The 16,763-nt window shown below is 44.3% G+C and overlaps 1 protein-coding gene across 8 annotated transcripts in view; it reads left to right on the top strand.

Moving 5' to 3' along the window:
* The window catches only part of nrxn2b (neurexin 2b), a 659,388-nt gene that overhangs the window by 274,236 nt on the left and 368,389 nt on the right, over window positions 1-16,763 (top strand). For all 8 annotated transcript variants that reach the window (XM_086197055.1, XM_086197054.1, XM_086197049.1 and 5 more), the window contains one exon: window positions 10,962-11,263. In XM_086197055.1, the coding sequence (XP_086053181.1) occupies window positions 10,962-11,263 (302 nt within the window). The remainder of the gene's footprint in view (window positions 1-10,961; window positions 11,264-16,763) is intronic.

The following is a 16,763-nucleotide window of genomic DNA, read 5'->3' as shown; positions in this document are numbered from 1 at the left end:
GGTTATTAGACAAACAGACCATCACCTGTACTGCTAGTTCACTGTCAATAGCTACTGTAGCATCAACTAACAACACAACGGATTTGTCGAGAGAAGAAGAGTTGTGCATGTTGTGCATGTTTATGTGTACCTGAGCACTGATGCAAGGCATTGTGTGTGTGTGTGTGTGTGTGTGTGTGTGTGTGTGTGTATGAGGGAGAGTTTGTAGACATATAATGGTGGAACTGTTAGCAGCAGCACGAATGAAAACATGACGTCTGGTTGAATGTCTCATTAGAAGCCATTAACCTGTAGAAAGAGATACACTGTATAGATATAGTAGACCGTGCAGGGAGGGGACGTCCCAGCTACACACTGGCATAGACATGAGTAAATGATCCCTGATTGGCCCTCCTCATGCCAGTGGCCCACAAGTGTCAGGGAAATCACCAGTAGAACGTCCTTGGCTGCTTCCTTTTTCTGGAGAGAGTCCTGACGATCACTGCCACGGTTTGCACATTTTTATATTGTTCTGACTTTTTTAATAATGGATTTGCATTGAATAGTTAGATATACAATGTAAGATTTTAAAAAAGACATGCGATGGTGTGCGTCTTTGCAGTATATTTTAATTTTGATGACATACAAAGTCCAGTTCCGATGATTCTTTTTTCCGTCGTTCACATTTTATGTCCATTTCCATGGATTCATGCGTGGCTGCTGATTGTTAGATTGAGTTAACCAGCGTTAGATAACAAAAGGGACTCAGCATCATGCTAACTCTGATAAATGTCATGTCAGTCAGAACTCAAAGCCAGATGGTGGCCTTGCGGGGATGAGAAACAAAGCCAGGCCTTTCAGATTTTTTATCTACCATTTAAACAATATTTCATAAGCTTTTGCACAATAGTTGAATTTCGAAAACGCTGGTTTCTCCAGGGAAGCCTCTGCTCCTGCAAGGCCTGGTATGCAACATAAACCATATTTGAGCAGCCAGCAGGTGGGAGCTGGTTTCATTTTTTTCCCTGTGGCATGTTAACTCATCAGCGATTAATGAAACCATAAACATTGATCGCTCCGAGAGATCCATGTGTAGCTTAATGATGCTACTTTCTCGCACTGGCAGATATATTCCTCTTCTCCCGCGCCACTCGTCATCACTTCTTTCCAGATTGTGCCTCGGAAGTAGGGAAAGGAATACATCCTGTATCCATATGAACAAGCGCGCTTTGACCACGACTCTGGTTGACGAGGACTTGAACAAACCCCAAAGCCTCGCCGCTGTCCTGACTCAATATTTGAAGATCCTAAACAAATCGAGCAACTGCAGTTGATTAACTATTTGGTTACACACTTCAAACTTAATTCTAGACCACGAAACGAGGTGTGGTCACCCAGTGTGTTTGCAGTGACGATGACTTGAAGCATCATTTTGTGGGTTCTAGTAGCTGCTGGTGATTGGACAATCCATGCTTCTCTGCGTCGCACCCCTGAGATCGACCTGGGTCTCTTGTGACTGTCACAGCTGCTGACTTGCCACGTGACTTTAGCATCCCATGTGACATGAATGTACACAACTGACACGCTGATGATGTTTGACTGAAACTCATGGTGTCAATGAGCCAAACTAGCAGCCTCCTAATGTGTGTAATTGGCATTATTACTGTTTAGCTGTAAAAGTGAAGCGCCAGTCTAAAGACCCAACATTGAAGGGATCAGAATTCATTGAAGAAGAAGAAGAAGAAGAAGAAGAGGGTTAGAGGCTTTTTGTTGCTACCAACAAAAGCAAACGTGCTGTCAGTGTTTCCATGACGTGAGAAACTTTTGTCAGTGGCTCACATTGATTTTTAAGGCTTCATGGGGAATATACTATCTATCTATCTATCTATCTATCTATCTATCTATCCAACCATCCATCCATCCATCCATCCATCCATCCATCCATCCATCTATCTATCTATCTATCTATCTATCTATCTATCTATCTATCTATCTATCTATCTATCTATCTATCTATCTATCTATCCATCTATCATCTATCTGTCTGTCCGTCCGTCCGTCCGTCCATCCATCCATCCATCCATCCAACCAACCAACCAACCATCCATCCATCCATCCATCCATCCATCCATCCATCCATCCATCCATCTATCCATCTATCTATCTATCTATCTATCTATCTATCTATCTATCTATCCATCCATCCATCCATCCATCCATCCATCCATCCATCCATCCATCCATCCATCCATCGGTAAAATAAAAGTTTGGGTTTGCTGTCTAGACAGATTGTGTATCTAATTCCCTCCCACACAGACTCGTCCCCGCATTTAACATTTTACTTGTGCACTTCATTAGAATTCCACTGGAGTCACAGAAGGGTACAAGTTGTTGAAAAAAAAAAACACTGTTGAAAGGCCTGCCAGATGCCTGCGGTGCTGTTTGTTACATTGTAGTTTTGTCATGTCACCCCTATTTGTTTAATAGTTTAAAAAAGTTGTCAGATATACAGCGCCAAATTCTCCTTTTCTAGCTTCATACCAAAAGCCTTCCTTGTCAGAAAGAAGCCATGTTTCACAGCTCCTTGGTGGTTACACACATTCCTCTTTTTTTTTAAATTCTATGTTCCAAAGGTCAGATGCCTTTTACAACTGGTGTTGCTCATTAAAACTCTTCCTCAGCTAAATGAATGCCTTATTAAGTGTTCAGTGTGCTGGATTAGTGATTGCCTCTCTCTCAGACTGGCATTTACTTTGCGCTGGGATATATAGCTCAGTACATTTCCAGTATTTAACTACTTTCTTTTCATGCCATGTTCTTTTTTATCCATTGTATCCTCAGGCAATATTGATATGCTTTTTTTAAGGAAATTTTTGCACAGTAATTTGTGCAGAAGAGACAAGATCGTTGGTAACATTCTGAAGTTTCCATGTTTCAAATGTGGTAGTCGAGTTGCAAACAAACCATACACCAATGTGTGTTTCTGAACACATTTAGGCTGAAAGTGTTGCTATGCAGCCACAGAATCTTGATTCCTGTTTTAGCAGCACTGCCTGGTTTGTTGGAACCGTAGCAGCCATGCTGCTCTGTTCTTGGTCTGTGTGACTTAAGACAAGAGACTGCTGGCCGCAGTTGCTAGCTAGCTTAGCATGGACGGTGTTTGGCTGCCCAACGCATGATTCAGTTGTGGAATCTTCTCCAGTGAGGGTCAGAATATCAGGCGTTGGGACTCTGTGTCATGTATGTGTATGGGTAAAGCTTCACTTTTGTTCTGGTCAGGGTTGAAATTATAGATTTACATGGACCAAAAACGTCCCAATGTCTCCCTCAAAACATCCAGTTTTGCAAGCAGAAACATGGCCGCAGAGTTTCTCCTCCTGCCTCCCAATTATGTGGTTTGTCATATGAATTATCTTGTATTACCTTTTGCAGAGCAGCCTGACATTGTACTTCTTACTGGCATGAAAAGTCTTCAGGTCAGTTCATTCTCATCAACATAGGAGTAAGCAGGCATTTCAAAAATGATATCACTGTAATGTGGTAGAATGTAGGAGACGTGTTGGTGTAAGTGCGGTCCTGGGGGGCGGCTCTCGCTGCACTAGTGAAGGGCATGTTCTGGCTCAAGTTAATAGGACTTATTATGTCCTTGGCCTGCCTTGCAGTCAGCCCTGGTTAGCTCAGGAGCCCGTCACTCAGGAGCACTGGAGCCTACCGTTAGTGTCAGTTTACTTGACATTTTCTTTGTGTCCCAGTTGAGCTGAGAGGCTGAACAACCGTCCACTGTGATAATAGTCACCTGCAAGACTCAGCGGGAAAGAATAATTAAAAAAATGGGAGAAAGAAAAGTAAAAATGAGAGAGACAGATATAACAGCAGAGTCATGAGGCTGCTGCCAATGTGTCTGATATTGCTGTTACAAAATGGATTGTTTCCAAGGCAACGGCCAATTAAAGGCAGTTGCTCGATTCCCATCTCATTTTAACCATTACTACCTCAAATTATCCCAGATCCTCGAGTGCATGCAGGATTTTCTGGTGAAAATGATAGTGAGAAAGGGGGTCGCCAATGTGTCCTTGCCTCACAATGCTGACTCGACCCAACGCAAGACACCTTTGTTTAATGTCACAGTTCTATGACCCACTTTACAGTCCTAGTCTACAAATGAAGCACATTCACTATGCAAATCACCCTTGAATCTGTTTGCACCAGCTCTACAGAAAGATAAACTTTCCATTTGTTTACCACCTGCACACTCTCCAGTGACCTTCAGATACTGTCAATCAAAGCAGCCACATTAGGGATTAAATTAAAACAAACCTGCACTCTCACAATGTGACCTGCAGCTACATTTAAACGTGGAGGAGGGGGAAAAAAGAAGAAGCTAATCAAGTGCCTTCATGCCAAGGGCTCTTAAAATGCATGTTGTCACCAGCTCTCTTTGTCATGGGTGAGAACAAACTCTTTGGGCACCTTGTGGACATACGTTTTACAGCTTAAATGTGTTTTAGAATGGTAGATCATAGAGGTCCTAATGAAGAGGAGTCCCTTTCTCCTGCATTCTATACATTTACATGCACAGTTAAGCGGTCCTCTAATTGGACTGCTGTCTTTGTCTCAGTATTAACATCAGCAGTCATTCAAGTGGGGCATCACTGTCCTGTCTGTAGGACTACTCGTGGGTCTTTAGATGGCTGTTGAGGCCAATCCACAATCTGCATGCTGTCAAAGGGCTGAGACTTTTCGGGGTTAAACACTGCTGTGGGTCCAACCACCTGATGGAGCTCTTTCCTTTCTTAACTGGAAGCTCCTCCTTGCATAGATTTCTTTGGTAAGCACCTGCGCAGTGACATGTGCTCCCAGGTGTTAGTCATGATAGGAATCTAGGGAAGTCTTGACTTTGTCCTTGAAGCGTTCCCTCTGCCCGCTGGAGGCTGGCTGACTATCCTTCAGCCAGGAGTGCAGGATCTGTTTGGGGGTATTGGACACGATGACATGGCCGGTTCGTCACAGTAGTGATGTAGCTCATGTTGGCCTCCTCCAGAACACTGATGTTGGTATGTCTGTACACACGTCTGAGGAAGAGCTGAATCAGTGCAGTGAGTGTCTGGAACTCTAGGTGGCGTATGCCTCTTCACTACTAGAACACTGCAGCGGGTCCTGATGAGGGGCAGATCGTGTACATGCCAGAGTAATTCAACTCCCATTTGAGGTGTGTTAGTTTGACTTCGTGAAATTTGACTCAGTGCGATTATTTTTTGTAACCCTGCTGCCCCCTGGCCAGTCCTGACCCCCATGGAAACCCCTGTTCTGGATGGCAGTGTGCTTCATTTTCTCTTTCACAGCTTTGGAGTTCCATCCATCCAACCATTTTCTCTACTCTGCTGTTCAGGGTCACAGAGCTTTGGAGTTGATTTGTTTTATTTACTTTCTTCCATCCCTCCATGTTCTCCCTCTTCTCCTGTTCAGGGTGGTGGGGGTGGAGCCTATCCCAGCAGCCTTCCCCCTGGACAGGTCACCAGTCCATGGCAGGGCCAACACATATAGACAGACAACCATTGGCTCTCACAGCCACGCCTACGGTCAATTTAGAGTCTGGATTAACCTGGTCCCTCTTGATGTCTTTGGACTGTGGAGGAAGCTGGAGTACCAGAGAGAACCCAGCAGGAACAGGGAGAACATGGAGACTCACACAGAAAGACCCCGTGCTCCAGCTGGGGCTCCACCCTCAACCTTCTTGCTGGGGGGGGGGCACCGTGAGGACCACTGCTCCACAGCGTATTTACAATTAGAGTTTTCCTAAATCATTTTCTGTTGTTTCATTTTATGTTATACTGGGGTAACATTTAGCTTTTATCAGCACATCAGGCTTTGCCCCCTGACTGGTCGTCAGTGTCTGAGCCCTCAGCGGTTTGATTCCCAGACAAGCATCAGTCCTGCATATTTCCTACTGCTTTGTCTCATCTTCATGTTGAATCATTTTGTCAAAGCTGTTGGATTCTCTCTCTGCAGGGTGGGTGGCACTATTCCGAATCTAATAGAGGGTGACTGTTTGTGGGTGTGTGAGTGTGTAAGAACAGTAAAAACAGAGAGGTAATGTGATGTGACCACTAGATTTGCCAGCATGTGATCATCTAGATTTTGGATGTTTTCACAGGACCTTATAGTCCCTCTTTTCTAATTCACACCTAAAACTACATAATTCTTCCTGATTCCTGATCCAATCGTCCAAAAAGCACTATGTTAAGGTCCATTATGCATTGACTAATGCACCACACAAGTTTGGATGGAGCTACTCATGCAGGTCATCTTATTAAACCTGCTTTTCTCTCTCTCTCACAGTCTGAGTGGAATCCAATTTCATAACACATGCTGCACTGCGCTTTTATTACTGCGATATCCACCAAAGACTCCCCTAAAATGACATTGACAAAAACAGATTGCATTTGTGTTCATTTTATCACCATTTATGATGCTGTCTTTCTCCAGAGTAGGAACACTTGTTATAAATATCTATAGATCATAATTCATGACATTGCGAGTGCTGGCAAGCTAGACGGAATACTTACTCACACAACCTGATGCACTCGTGGTTTGTAGCAGCCACAGCAGCCTGTCAGCACTATATGGGTTCAGTGTGTGTGTGTGTGTGTGTGTGTGTGTGTGTGTGTGTGTGTGTGTGTGTGTGCACGCGCACAGCCTGGACTGTGTGATGGTCCGAGTCAATGCCATTGATTCTACAAAGGCTGGAATTCCATCCTCGTCCTCTCTTTCTCCTCTCCTCACCCCTTCGAATGTCATAGAAACGAAGTCGCCCTTCAAAAACAATCGTAGTCTGGGGTTGCAGAGGTCAAACTGCTCGGCTGTGCTGGAGGTGTGATCGTGACAGAGGTTGCAGCAAAGGCCTGGATTATTTTAGCCATTTTGTCAAACTTATAAGAGCAAAGAGGAAATGGAGGGAACTCTTTAGAGGGAATTTATAAAGTTATATGTAGCTTGTGAAAAGATAACGCGAGATTGCTCCGAACCGTGGTGTTATTTAGTCCTGGTGTTGTTTTCCAATTTCATATTGAGAAATCAGATTTCATCTGGGTAGCAGAACTCCATCCCTGATTCTTCCTGAAGTCCACTATAACTTAAAGCGATACTTCACCCTACACATTTATTTTGGCTTTCAGGTACTCATAAGTATGTGTTTTGAACTGCATTTTACCAGGAGGCAGAAAGAGCCAGCTACATATGTGAAGCTTGAAGCTAATGGTGACTGAGGGCTAGCAAGACTTATGGTAACACAACAACAGTAAAAACTTTATTGGGTTCTACCGGACAGTGACCTTGACAGTGTGTAACTGACATTTTTTTGGGCAGCATTTCTGTCTTTTTTTTTTCCTGGAGCAGTCGTAATCCTTCAGTAGCCATTAGCTTCAAGCTAAATATACAAAAATGTCACTGTGGCCTCAAACCCCCTTTTTTAAACAGTGAAATGGCTGAATACAGAGCTTGGGTGAAGTATGGCGTTAAACCCAGGTCGAGCTGAGCCAGCGGAGTCTATGACCACATGATTGTTGGTGAGATTGCTCCTCTGCCATGCACGGAGTATAATTTCTGACCCCTAAAAATACCCAGTACTAAAGTACCGTCCGCCAAATGCACTGAAATCAAGCACCAGAGGAACGCGAGAGTTAATTAATAATAAAGAGGCTATTACGGGTGGCTAAATTTCAAAAGAGTCATTCTAGTAATGTAGTCGGGGCCTTCTGTGAGGTTAATTGAGACCTTGACAGCACTTTACTCTCTGCCTCACACTTGCGTGTCTTGTACTTCTAGCTACAGCTTCAGCTCTTGGGCTTTATGGAGAGAGATTTGATCTGAGTGAAAGGTGTATATAATCACAAGAGTGCTACCCTGGGAGTGAGGGGATGAGATAGGGATGTACAGTCAGTGTAAAAGGAGAAAGACATATATAACTACAAATTGGCAAAAGTTGAAGTGGTCTCAGAGAGAGGAAGAAGAGGGTATTTATATTAGTTTTTGTACGGTGAAAGCAGAGACTAAAGTGATCTCCCTCCTGGGAAACTGGGTGGCAAGCTTTTCCAGTATAGGAGGATCACAGGCTTCCCGGTGCATACAGGAGATTCAGGGAATTACTTAACTCTGCTGGCAATATGAGATGCTTTTGGATAACAATAATGTATCACTGGCTGCTCAGTGTTTTGCTACCTCTGCCTCGAAAGTCGAGAACAAAAACCACATTGTTTGCACTCCGGGACATTATTGGCATCATGACCAAAGTGACTGGCGCAACAGTGAACACCGTCCCCCTTGTCGTCTCCTGTCACTCTGCTCCTCTCCAGCTTTATCTCCTCCTCTCAGCCTTCTGTTCATTAAACAGGCATAAACAAAAGAAAGTTGTTTTCTTTTTTTTCTTTTTTCAGCTCGCGTCTCTCCCATGCAGCTCAATCTCGCTGAGCTCATGGAAGCAATCACAAGCTGTTTGTTGCTTACCGTTAACAGCCCATACTTAGGGAGGGAGTCCAACCTAATACATAATTGAAAATGGTTGCTGTGGTCCATTTGCTACGCTTCTGGTCTTCCTATACTAGCAATGCAAGCACCACCATAAGGCTGCTCAAGGAGATGTCCTTTTTTTTTTCCTTCTGTCATTTTTCTCTCTCCATCTCTTTTGTTCTCTTTACTTTGATGCCTTTTTTTCTATGACAATTCACACTTCTGTTGAGTGCTGATTTCAGGCAAAATGCTCCCTGTCGATGCCATCCATTCAACCTTTGTTTTCCCCACCATCTCTTATGCACCCACTCTTCCTCCCTGTTTGTCTCAAAGTAAGCACCATCATCCCCTTAACTATCTCAGGAACAGCTGATTAGTGTGATCAGCTTTCCCTTAAGTGGGCTGAAAAGTGGTTGTAAAAGTGTACAGCTATCACATGGACATAGTGTTATCTATCATCGCTCTCTTCTCACCTAAAATTGCTCCTGCGGTGAAATTGCTCGCTCATGAGATTTGGGTTTCAATCTGTCTGCCAATGGACCTCCCCTCTGGCCAGCCATTCTCCCCAGGGAAATGCACCGAGGTCTTGGAGGTGATTTTGCTGTAATGGAACTTCAGGATAAACTAGATTTGATGATCCACCTGTGTGAGGGCCTCTAGGGGGTTTGCGTTTGCCCCTTCTCCCTCCTGTTTCAGGCCTAAACCTCATTACCTAAGGCTGATTCCTCAATCTGGCCTCCTCGGGGAGAGGGATGCGGCAGGGGCAAACGAACACAGGAAGTGAAGTGTCACTTCAGATCACAGCTCACGTTGGGAAACCTTTTGATTTGGATCACCACCGAGTAGAGGAGTATGATTTGAGAGGCCTTGCTGTTCATGGCGTTGCGTTGATCTGTTCTGTTGCTAGCCCGGCTCCAGCCGTGGAATCCAAAATTGACAATCTCTGAAAACAGATCCATGGTCTGGAAAAGCTCTGATCCAGATTGTTTGCCCTGGCTGGAATTCCAGTTAGGGAGATGTCTTTGGTGTTCTCCCTACCAGATTTAGGAAAAGTTTAACATAGAATCATATTCAACCACTGCAGGACACATTTGAGCTGGTGGGGAATTTCTGAACGATTATCAGACGTGGGGTTATTTTTGACGGTGGTGTTGAGCACAGCTAGCACGCCAGCTACTCGCATTGCTAAGGGCCTTTGTCACACACCTGCAACTGTGCAGTGGGTGCTTGGGATCCAAGGTCAAGAATATGTGGATGAATCAAGTCGAGCTTCACAGTTTTTCAGCTTTCTCCTTGATCAATTCACGCTAGCTATCATTTGACAGTGACGTCAGTGCTGTGATTTGTTTCCGATGATGACTCCCTCCTCTGCAACACCATCTTAGAAAACAGCTGCAGTGGGAGCCTGGTCAGGCTCAATAAGCAAGCAAAGCCAAATGCAGTCCAGTGCGAGTGTCTACGTTTTAGCAGCAAGAGGTAGCCAATCAGTGAGAATCACTGATTATTTGTAGTCTTCAGTTTTGGAATCAGTCCTCTTCTTGTTACTTCAAATCGAACAGCACGCAAGCGAGGTCAGCTGAGCAGATTTTGAAGAACATGACTAAAGAAAGAATACACAAAATCAAATGTGGTTCAGAGAACTACACAAATGCGATTTCCCCACTGGCTCCAACGTCCATTCATGTGGTTGAGGTGTCTGTTGTGAGTGCAGCAGAACTTCCCGTAGTGACAGCGGCAGGTGTTAGTTCCACACCCCGCTGCGGTTTGACATGTGTCCATTGCACGAACCGGCTGTTTTGATTGGTAGTGTGTGAATGAAACGTACTGCAGTGGAAGGAGGCCATGTGCTCCACAGGCTGACAGACAGCAGCTTGTCAGCACCTGCTCTTCCCAGTCTGCTTGGTGATTTTTTGAGTTTCTCCTCCACTTTGCCCACTTGTTTTGTTTCCACTAATTCTTAAATTTCATTCTAATTCAGCTTTTAATTTTACCTCTCATGGTGAATAATTTCATGGCATTTCTGTACACTGAAACTGCGTTATGTTTTCTTAGTTCATGGGTTAACCTGATTGTTTCTTTTAGCTTGCAAAGATTCCATGATGAAGACACTTCTTGGATGCGTTAGATTTGTAACAAGCATCAAAACAGTAACAGTGCTCTCAATAAACGCATCTAATTGGTTTCATCCCAGAATATTTGATCCAAGGCATCCTTGCACAGAGAAGCGCTAACAACTAACTGCTTTTCCAGGGTGTTTTTTTCCCTCAAAAATAGCAGTGTTCTACCAGTCACTCTGCTAAGAGACTGTGTTTTTGTCTTTGATACAGCTTTAAGAAAATAAGCTTCTGTACTTCTAGAAGTTAAACAAGTTCTGGCACTTGTGTGATTCTGGAGTCATTTCATTCTATTTTGTAATATGCAACTTTTTCTCTCTCTCTCTCTCTCTCTCTCTCCCTCTCTCTCTCTCTCTCTCACAGGTAAGGAAGAGTCAGTAGCCACCTTCAAAGGCAACGAGTTCTTCTGCTATGACCTGTCGCTGACACCCATCCAGAGTAGCACCGATGAGATCACGCTTTCCTTCCGAACACTGCAACGCAACGGCCTCATGCTGCACACCGGCAAATCGGCTGACTATGTTAACCTTTCGCTGAAGAGCGGCGCAGTTTGGCTGGTCATCAACCTTGGCTCGGGGGCCTTCGAGGCCCTGGTGGAGCCCGTCAACGGCAAGTTCAACGACAACGCCTGGCATGACGTGCGCGTCACACGCAACCTGCGCCAGGTAAACATGACCTGCAAAACCCAGGGCCACCACAGTCGGGAGTGGTGCCTCTGTCTTTTTCTCTCTGCTGCTTTATTTGACCATCTTCGACTGTCTCCATCCTACTAGACCACAAAGGGATGTCTCTCCTCCCTGTTGCTTGCTGCCTACATTAACAAAAGTTGATTATTTTTTTCCAGGTTCTTGTTTACTAGTGGGAAGGTGCATTTTTATATTTTTTTTTCCACCATAAATCCATGTTATCATCATTTTCATCTGTCTTTCATAGGCAATCTCAGTCCTCATGACAGCATTGAGAGTCAGATGACAATGCACATTTAAGAGGTTTCATGCAAGATTATCACAAAGCATATTCTCAGTATACGTGTACATGATGTACTCAGGCTAAACAAATGGGTCGCATCCTAATGCATCAACTCTTTGAAACCCTTTCTGAACAAACTACTCAACATATCTTTACAAACCTTTAATCTTTGCTAATGGAAAACTGAACAGCTCCAACCTGAATGTTACAGGGGACATGGGTGTATCGACGCATGCCGGCTAATCTCTGCTACTTTATTTTTTATACATACAAGTACATGATGCAAAGGGCCAAGTGCATGGACATGCAGTCGCTGGGCGCGCAGGATGTCATCAATTGGCAGCAGGGAGATACAATCCATTTCACTTAGATTTGCTGTGCTAACCCCACACATTTTTGGGGTAATCTTAATTGGAATGAATTGCTTGTCAGACCTAATGATGAGCATTATAAGTAGCTCCAAATGCAAAAGGGCCTGATGAGAATACATTTACATGAAAATGATGCATCAGTTTCTTTTCACGTGCTGGTAGAAATAAGTTAAAAAAAAAACAAAAAACTATTAGAAACACTGGAAAAACGATTTCCCTCAAAGAAAGAGCACCAACACTTAGCACTTAGTCCACTTTAATTGTTTCTCAAAGTGGCTTAAGTGCTATTGAATTATGGGGGGAAATTTCCATTCCAAACAGACCCTGTGATTTCTGTCATATTGCAATGATATTATGTGTTTCAGTAACAAGATGGAAATAGCCTAACAACTGTAGAGCTGATGTTTTATTAGCATATGCTGTACTTGCCTAAGGATAAGGGCAGATGATCACACACACAGTAACTCAGACGCATCATTTCATACACACACACACACACACACACACACACACACACACAGAGTTTGGGTCAAATATGCTATGCTGTAGAGCTCTGTGTGATCAACAGAGTGAGACTCACTTAATGAGTTTGGGAAGCCAACATAATTTAAAGATTTACAGCATGAGCCAACCCACCTACCACCAACTGCACCACAATTAGGAAAATGAAGAGCACATGCACGCATGCACACACGCCAAGCGCAGGCAGTATTATCGTTCGCCTGCTTGTCCATGTCACTCTCAGTGTCCATCTGCTTCCCTCTGTCTGCTGGCATTTACAGTGAGACGTAACATTCACCACAGCAGCACCACTGCCAGTTACTCAACCATATTACAATATTATTGGATCGAGTTTGGATCACAAATGCTTTGGTGTTAACTCGAAGTTGAATCCTGTCGTCAGTTAATTCAGAAGCTACTGAAGAAGGTTTAAGTAGGATGTCTTCTGCCATGCAAGGAGAAATATGCTCCTGCCCGCCATGACCAGGAGCCCCAGACATCACCCTGTCCATTAACACACACATAGCAGCTTGAATCCCCACTGGATCTCTCTAAATGACACAACAGGCAACTTAAGTGTTCCAGAGCATCTGGACTCTTAGAAGACCGTCCCACCGCGAGGGACAAGAGGACGACAGTGCCTGCCTCTGACCCTGTCTTCACCCCTCAACTGACACCCAGCTGATCAATGAGCACTTGCATGCCTTCAGATCCAGTGGAGTTTGAGTTTCTGATTCAGACGCATGCAGCTGCACTCAGTCACAAATACCATTCAAAACAAGAGTCTTGCTTCACGGGGCTACGGTTTGCCCCAAAGAAAAAAGGGCAAATAATCCTTAAATTCTAGAGACATGACATGGCATTACGCCATTATATACAGTTCTGAAGATATTCAAAGTATGTTTATCTTTTTCCTTCACGTTAAGTCACCAGCACAAGTCGCAGTGTATGTAAGCGTAGCTGCATACCTTACATTCTATCTGGCCTACCATGTGCCTCCCTAGAGACGTAGCAATTGTGTTGCCTACCAAGAGGGAAGGCAGCATTTCGGTTCACCGTGTTGCCTCCAGTTTGGTTTAAACATTACTTGGAAACCAGGTGAGGGTGTGTGTCCTGGAGGAGGCATGGAGGGGGTGGAGCAATGACAAGGGCATTTTAGCAGAGTGAACTGGCACTGTAAATGGCGGTCTTTCAGTAAATTTAACGGTTGATAATTTAGTCGCTCAAATCCCCAAACTATTTTCTCTGTTCTAACACCCATGACTTGTCCAGAGTGACCGGACCTCTGAGCCGATGATGGGCTGAAGGCCCCCCTGCAACCCTGAGCAGGATCGACTGTAGATGCACGTTGGACGGACACCAAGAAACCCAACTAGTGGTTTGGGGGTGTAATTACAGTATGACCCTGCAAAACCACCGCAGAAGTGCAACAGCATATTTCCAGAACTGTGTAAAGTCTGCATGGACCAAACACACAACCATAAACCAAGCTTTAGAAGTGCATGCATGTCCTGAAAAGATGGAGATCAATTAATACCTCGATCTTGGCAGTCTCCCAATATTGCAGGAATCACGCTCCAAAGTCTGTATTTACACACTTTTCATCTGGAGTACAATGTACTCCACATGCTATTGGGTCCCTGCCTTGTTTACTGTACAGATTTCTTCACTAAATATTAATGCATCCTTTTGAATATAAAGGATTCATGCAACAGGCCCACATCCTGTCCCTCCTACCACGGCTGGCCTGGTTTAGATGCTCGAAATACTGCTAATTGTGTCATCAGAGCTTTAAATAGAACAGTAAATGTAAATAGCACAGCAACGTAACCCATCATTATGGGTTCTCTTGCCACTGAGGTGGCATCATCTTTGCTGTCAAAGAGTCGACAACAAGAGCCTTCCATTCCAGCTGAGGGTGTTGTACAGCCCTAGTGCTCTCCCAAGTCTCATCCTATCTCCGTCTGAGCTTAATGGCTCTTGCAACGTCATGCATATCTGCTACTGCATCAGTGAGCTCCAAAATGAGCCTCTCTCTCTCTTTCTCTCCCTCGTCACGTCGACTTTCACTATCTTTCTACGCAAAACCTATGAATTTGTCAGCTTTGTGCAGGGTAAAACAAAGTACATACAATTAGGTGAGGTGATGGGGACTTTACTCCAGCAGAGAGGAGAGAAACAGGAGGGGGTTGGGGAGGAAAGAGGGTGTATTACATGTCCTATAAATGATCACAGATTCAGAGCTCCCCTTGGTGGTATCTGTCAGTACTGCAGCTGTGCATGTACACAGAAGTGTGTGTTTGAAGAGTATGGCTAATCCCTGTGGTGTACAGTTGATAGGCATGCAAGGACATTTTCCTTGACCTCTCTCAATATCTTTCCCCACAAGACACACACATCCATCCATCCATCCATCCATCCATCCCCTCCCCATGCATACAACAGTTAACATTAGCATCTTGCATCTCTTTTATATCTGATATGATGATACACATCCAGAAATCTTTTGGACTCCAGCCTCAGTGGCCACTCTCACCCTGACTCTCCTTCACAGTGGAGACACTCAGCATGAGACAAAAACGCCTCTGTCTCTTGGGAAAAGACAGACGTATCAGAAACACTGTGCCACGTTCGGAAAATAGGTCAAATATGTGGAGAGACACTCGTCAGCACACATCTTACAGTTATAGTCTTTCTGATAATGCACAATGCATTATAGTTATACAAAGAACCTTATTGGACACGGTCTTATATGTTCTGGTGATTGATTGTCTTTCACTCTCTCTGATTTCCTAGAAGCCATGTTGACACAGGCATCCCTCCACATACAGCCTTGTCCTTCTCCTGTGACATTCCAGTTACCAATCAGAGAAAGCCACAATTCAATGGAAAATAGCTCGAACAGAAAATCAAACCCCACTGTTATGTTCATGCCCGTGAATGTCACAGCAGTAATTCCACGTCATTGACAGAAGCGGTGCGTGTTGTGAAGGAGCAAGTGCAGAACAGGTGGATGGGGGTGTCAAATGTCAGTCACCTCAGTTCATTCCTGATTTTTTTTATTTTTCTTTACAAAGCCCAGAAAGGTCGCACTTGCCTTATCACAAGATTATGGCAAAGAAGCCGTCATTGCTACTGCAGCCTGTATCGCCCTCTCTACATTCCCGTCGTGACACGACAACCAAAGATAGAACTATCGTGACCAGCAGAGCAGGTCCAGCTTATCTTGCTAAGAAAAAACTCAAAGTCTCATAAACATGTCTTTGCTGCAGAGCTTATTTTCTGCAATAGTTCACAAACACATAGTGTCACAAAAACTATCAACCTTCTTTTTTTGTTGTTGTTGTTGTTGTTGTTGCTTTTTTGGCTCACAAAATACATAAACTATCATCAGGTTTGATATAAAATTCCATGGGTTTTTGAGCATGTTTTGGCCCTCAGAAAGGTCTTGAACAAGCCTGAACATCAGGAAGACGAGTTCCTCGTGTTTCAGTGGGCTCTCACACCTGTCAGCAGGGGGGCCCTGATGATGAAGGTGCTTTACATGTGGAGGATGTGGGAGTGTCTCCTAATCTTTGTAGTTAGCTGTAGATTTTGTAGCGATAGCTGTAGAACTCATTCTCAGGCCTCGTTAGGTGATTTGTTTTTTAGCAATGTGGCTGCTGTACAGTAGTCTACTTGCTATCTTTTTGTTGCTAACTCCAACAACCACTGGAGCAGTCTGAACAGCCTCATTCATTCTGTCTGTATGCCTAACAGGCACGGCTCCCACAGGACACTGCAGGCAGCAGGAGGAAACATGAGACACACACTGGCGGGGGAGAGGGTGTGCACGCTTGTGTGTCTGCATATTTGTTTGTTCATGAGACCGAGTGAGGAAACGATTGTATTCACAGCCCAGAGAGGGAAATGAAGCTTTAGTGCCGCTATCTGAGACTAAAAGAGTATCGGAGCAGTGGGAGCGTGTGGGCACTGGGAGAGACAACAGTTTGTTCTCATCTAATAAAAACACAACAGAGGCGAGCTTTCTTTTAATTCCCTTATGTGACTTTAGAACCAAAAGATTCAACATCCGGTGTGTGACAGAACTGGGGCAGGAGCTGGGCCAGTGTCTGGAGACAGAGACATTTGAACTCAGTACCTCTCATTTTTTCACCATCATAATATTTTCTTCGTACCACGTTCACCTCCACACCCCCCCCCCCTTTTTTGTACTCTCACCTAACATACCGTCTGTTCTTCTCATCCTTGTCTGTACTCTCTCTTGTGTCTTGTCGCTCTCTTTTGGTCCTCCTTGATGTTGAAAAGTCCCCCCACTCACTCA

This window comes from Aulostomus chinensis, chromosome 24 (genome assembly GCF_037954235.1).
Source record: "Aulostomus chinensis isolate RoL2024-O1b breed Wild chromosome 24, RoL_Achi_v1.0, whole genome shotgun sequence".
Classification (NCBI taxonomy): Eukaryota; Metazoa; Chordata; class Actinopteri; order Syngnathiformes; family Aulostomidae; genus Aulostomus; species Aulostomus chinensis.
Note: the sequence above shows the minus strand (reverse complement) of the source record. Positions and strands in the feature narration are given on the sequence as shown.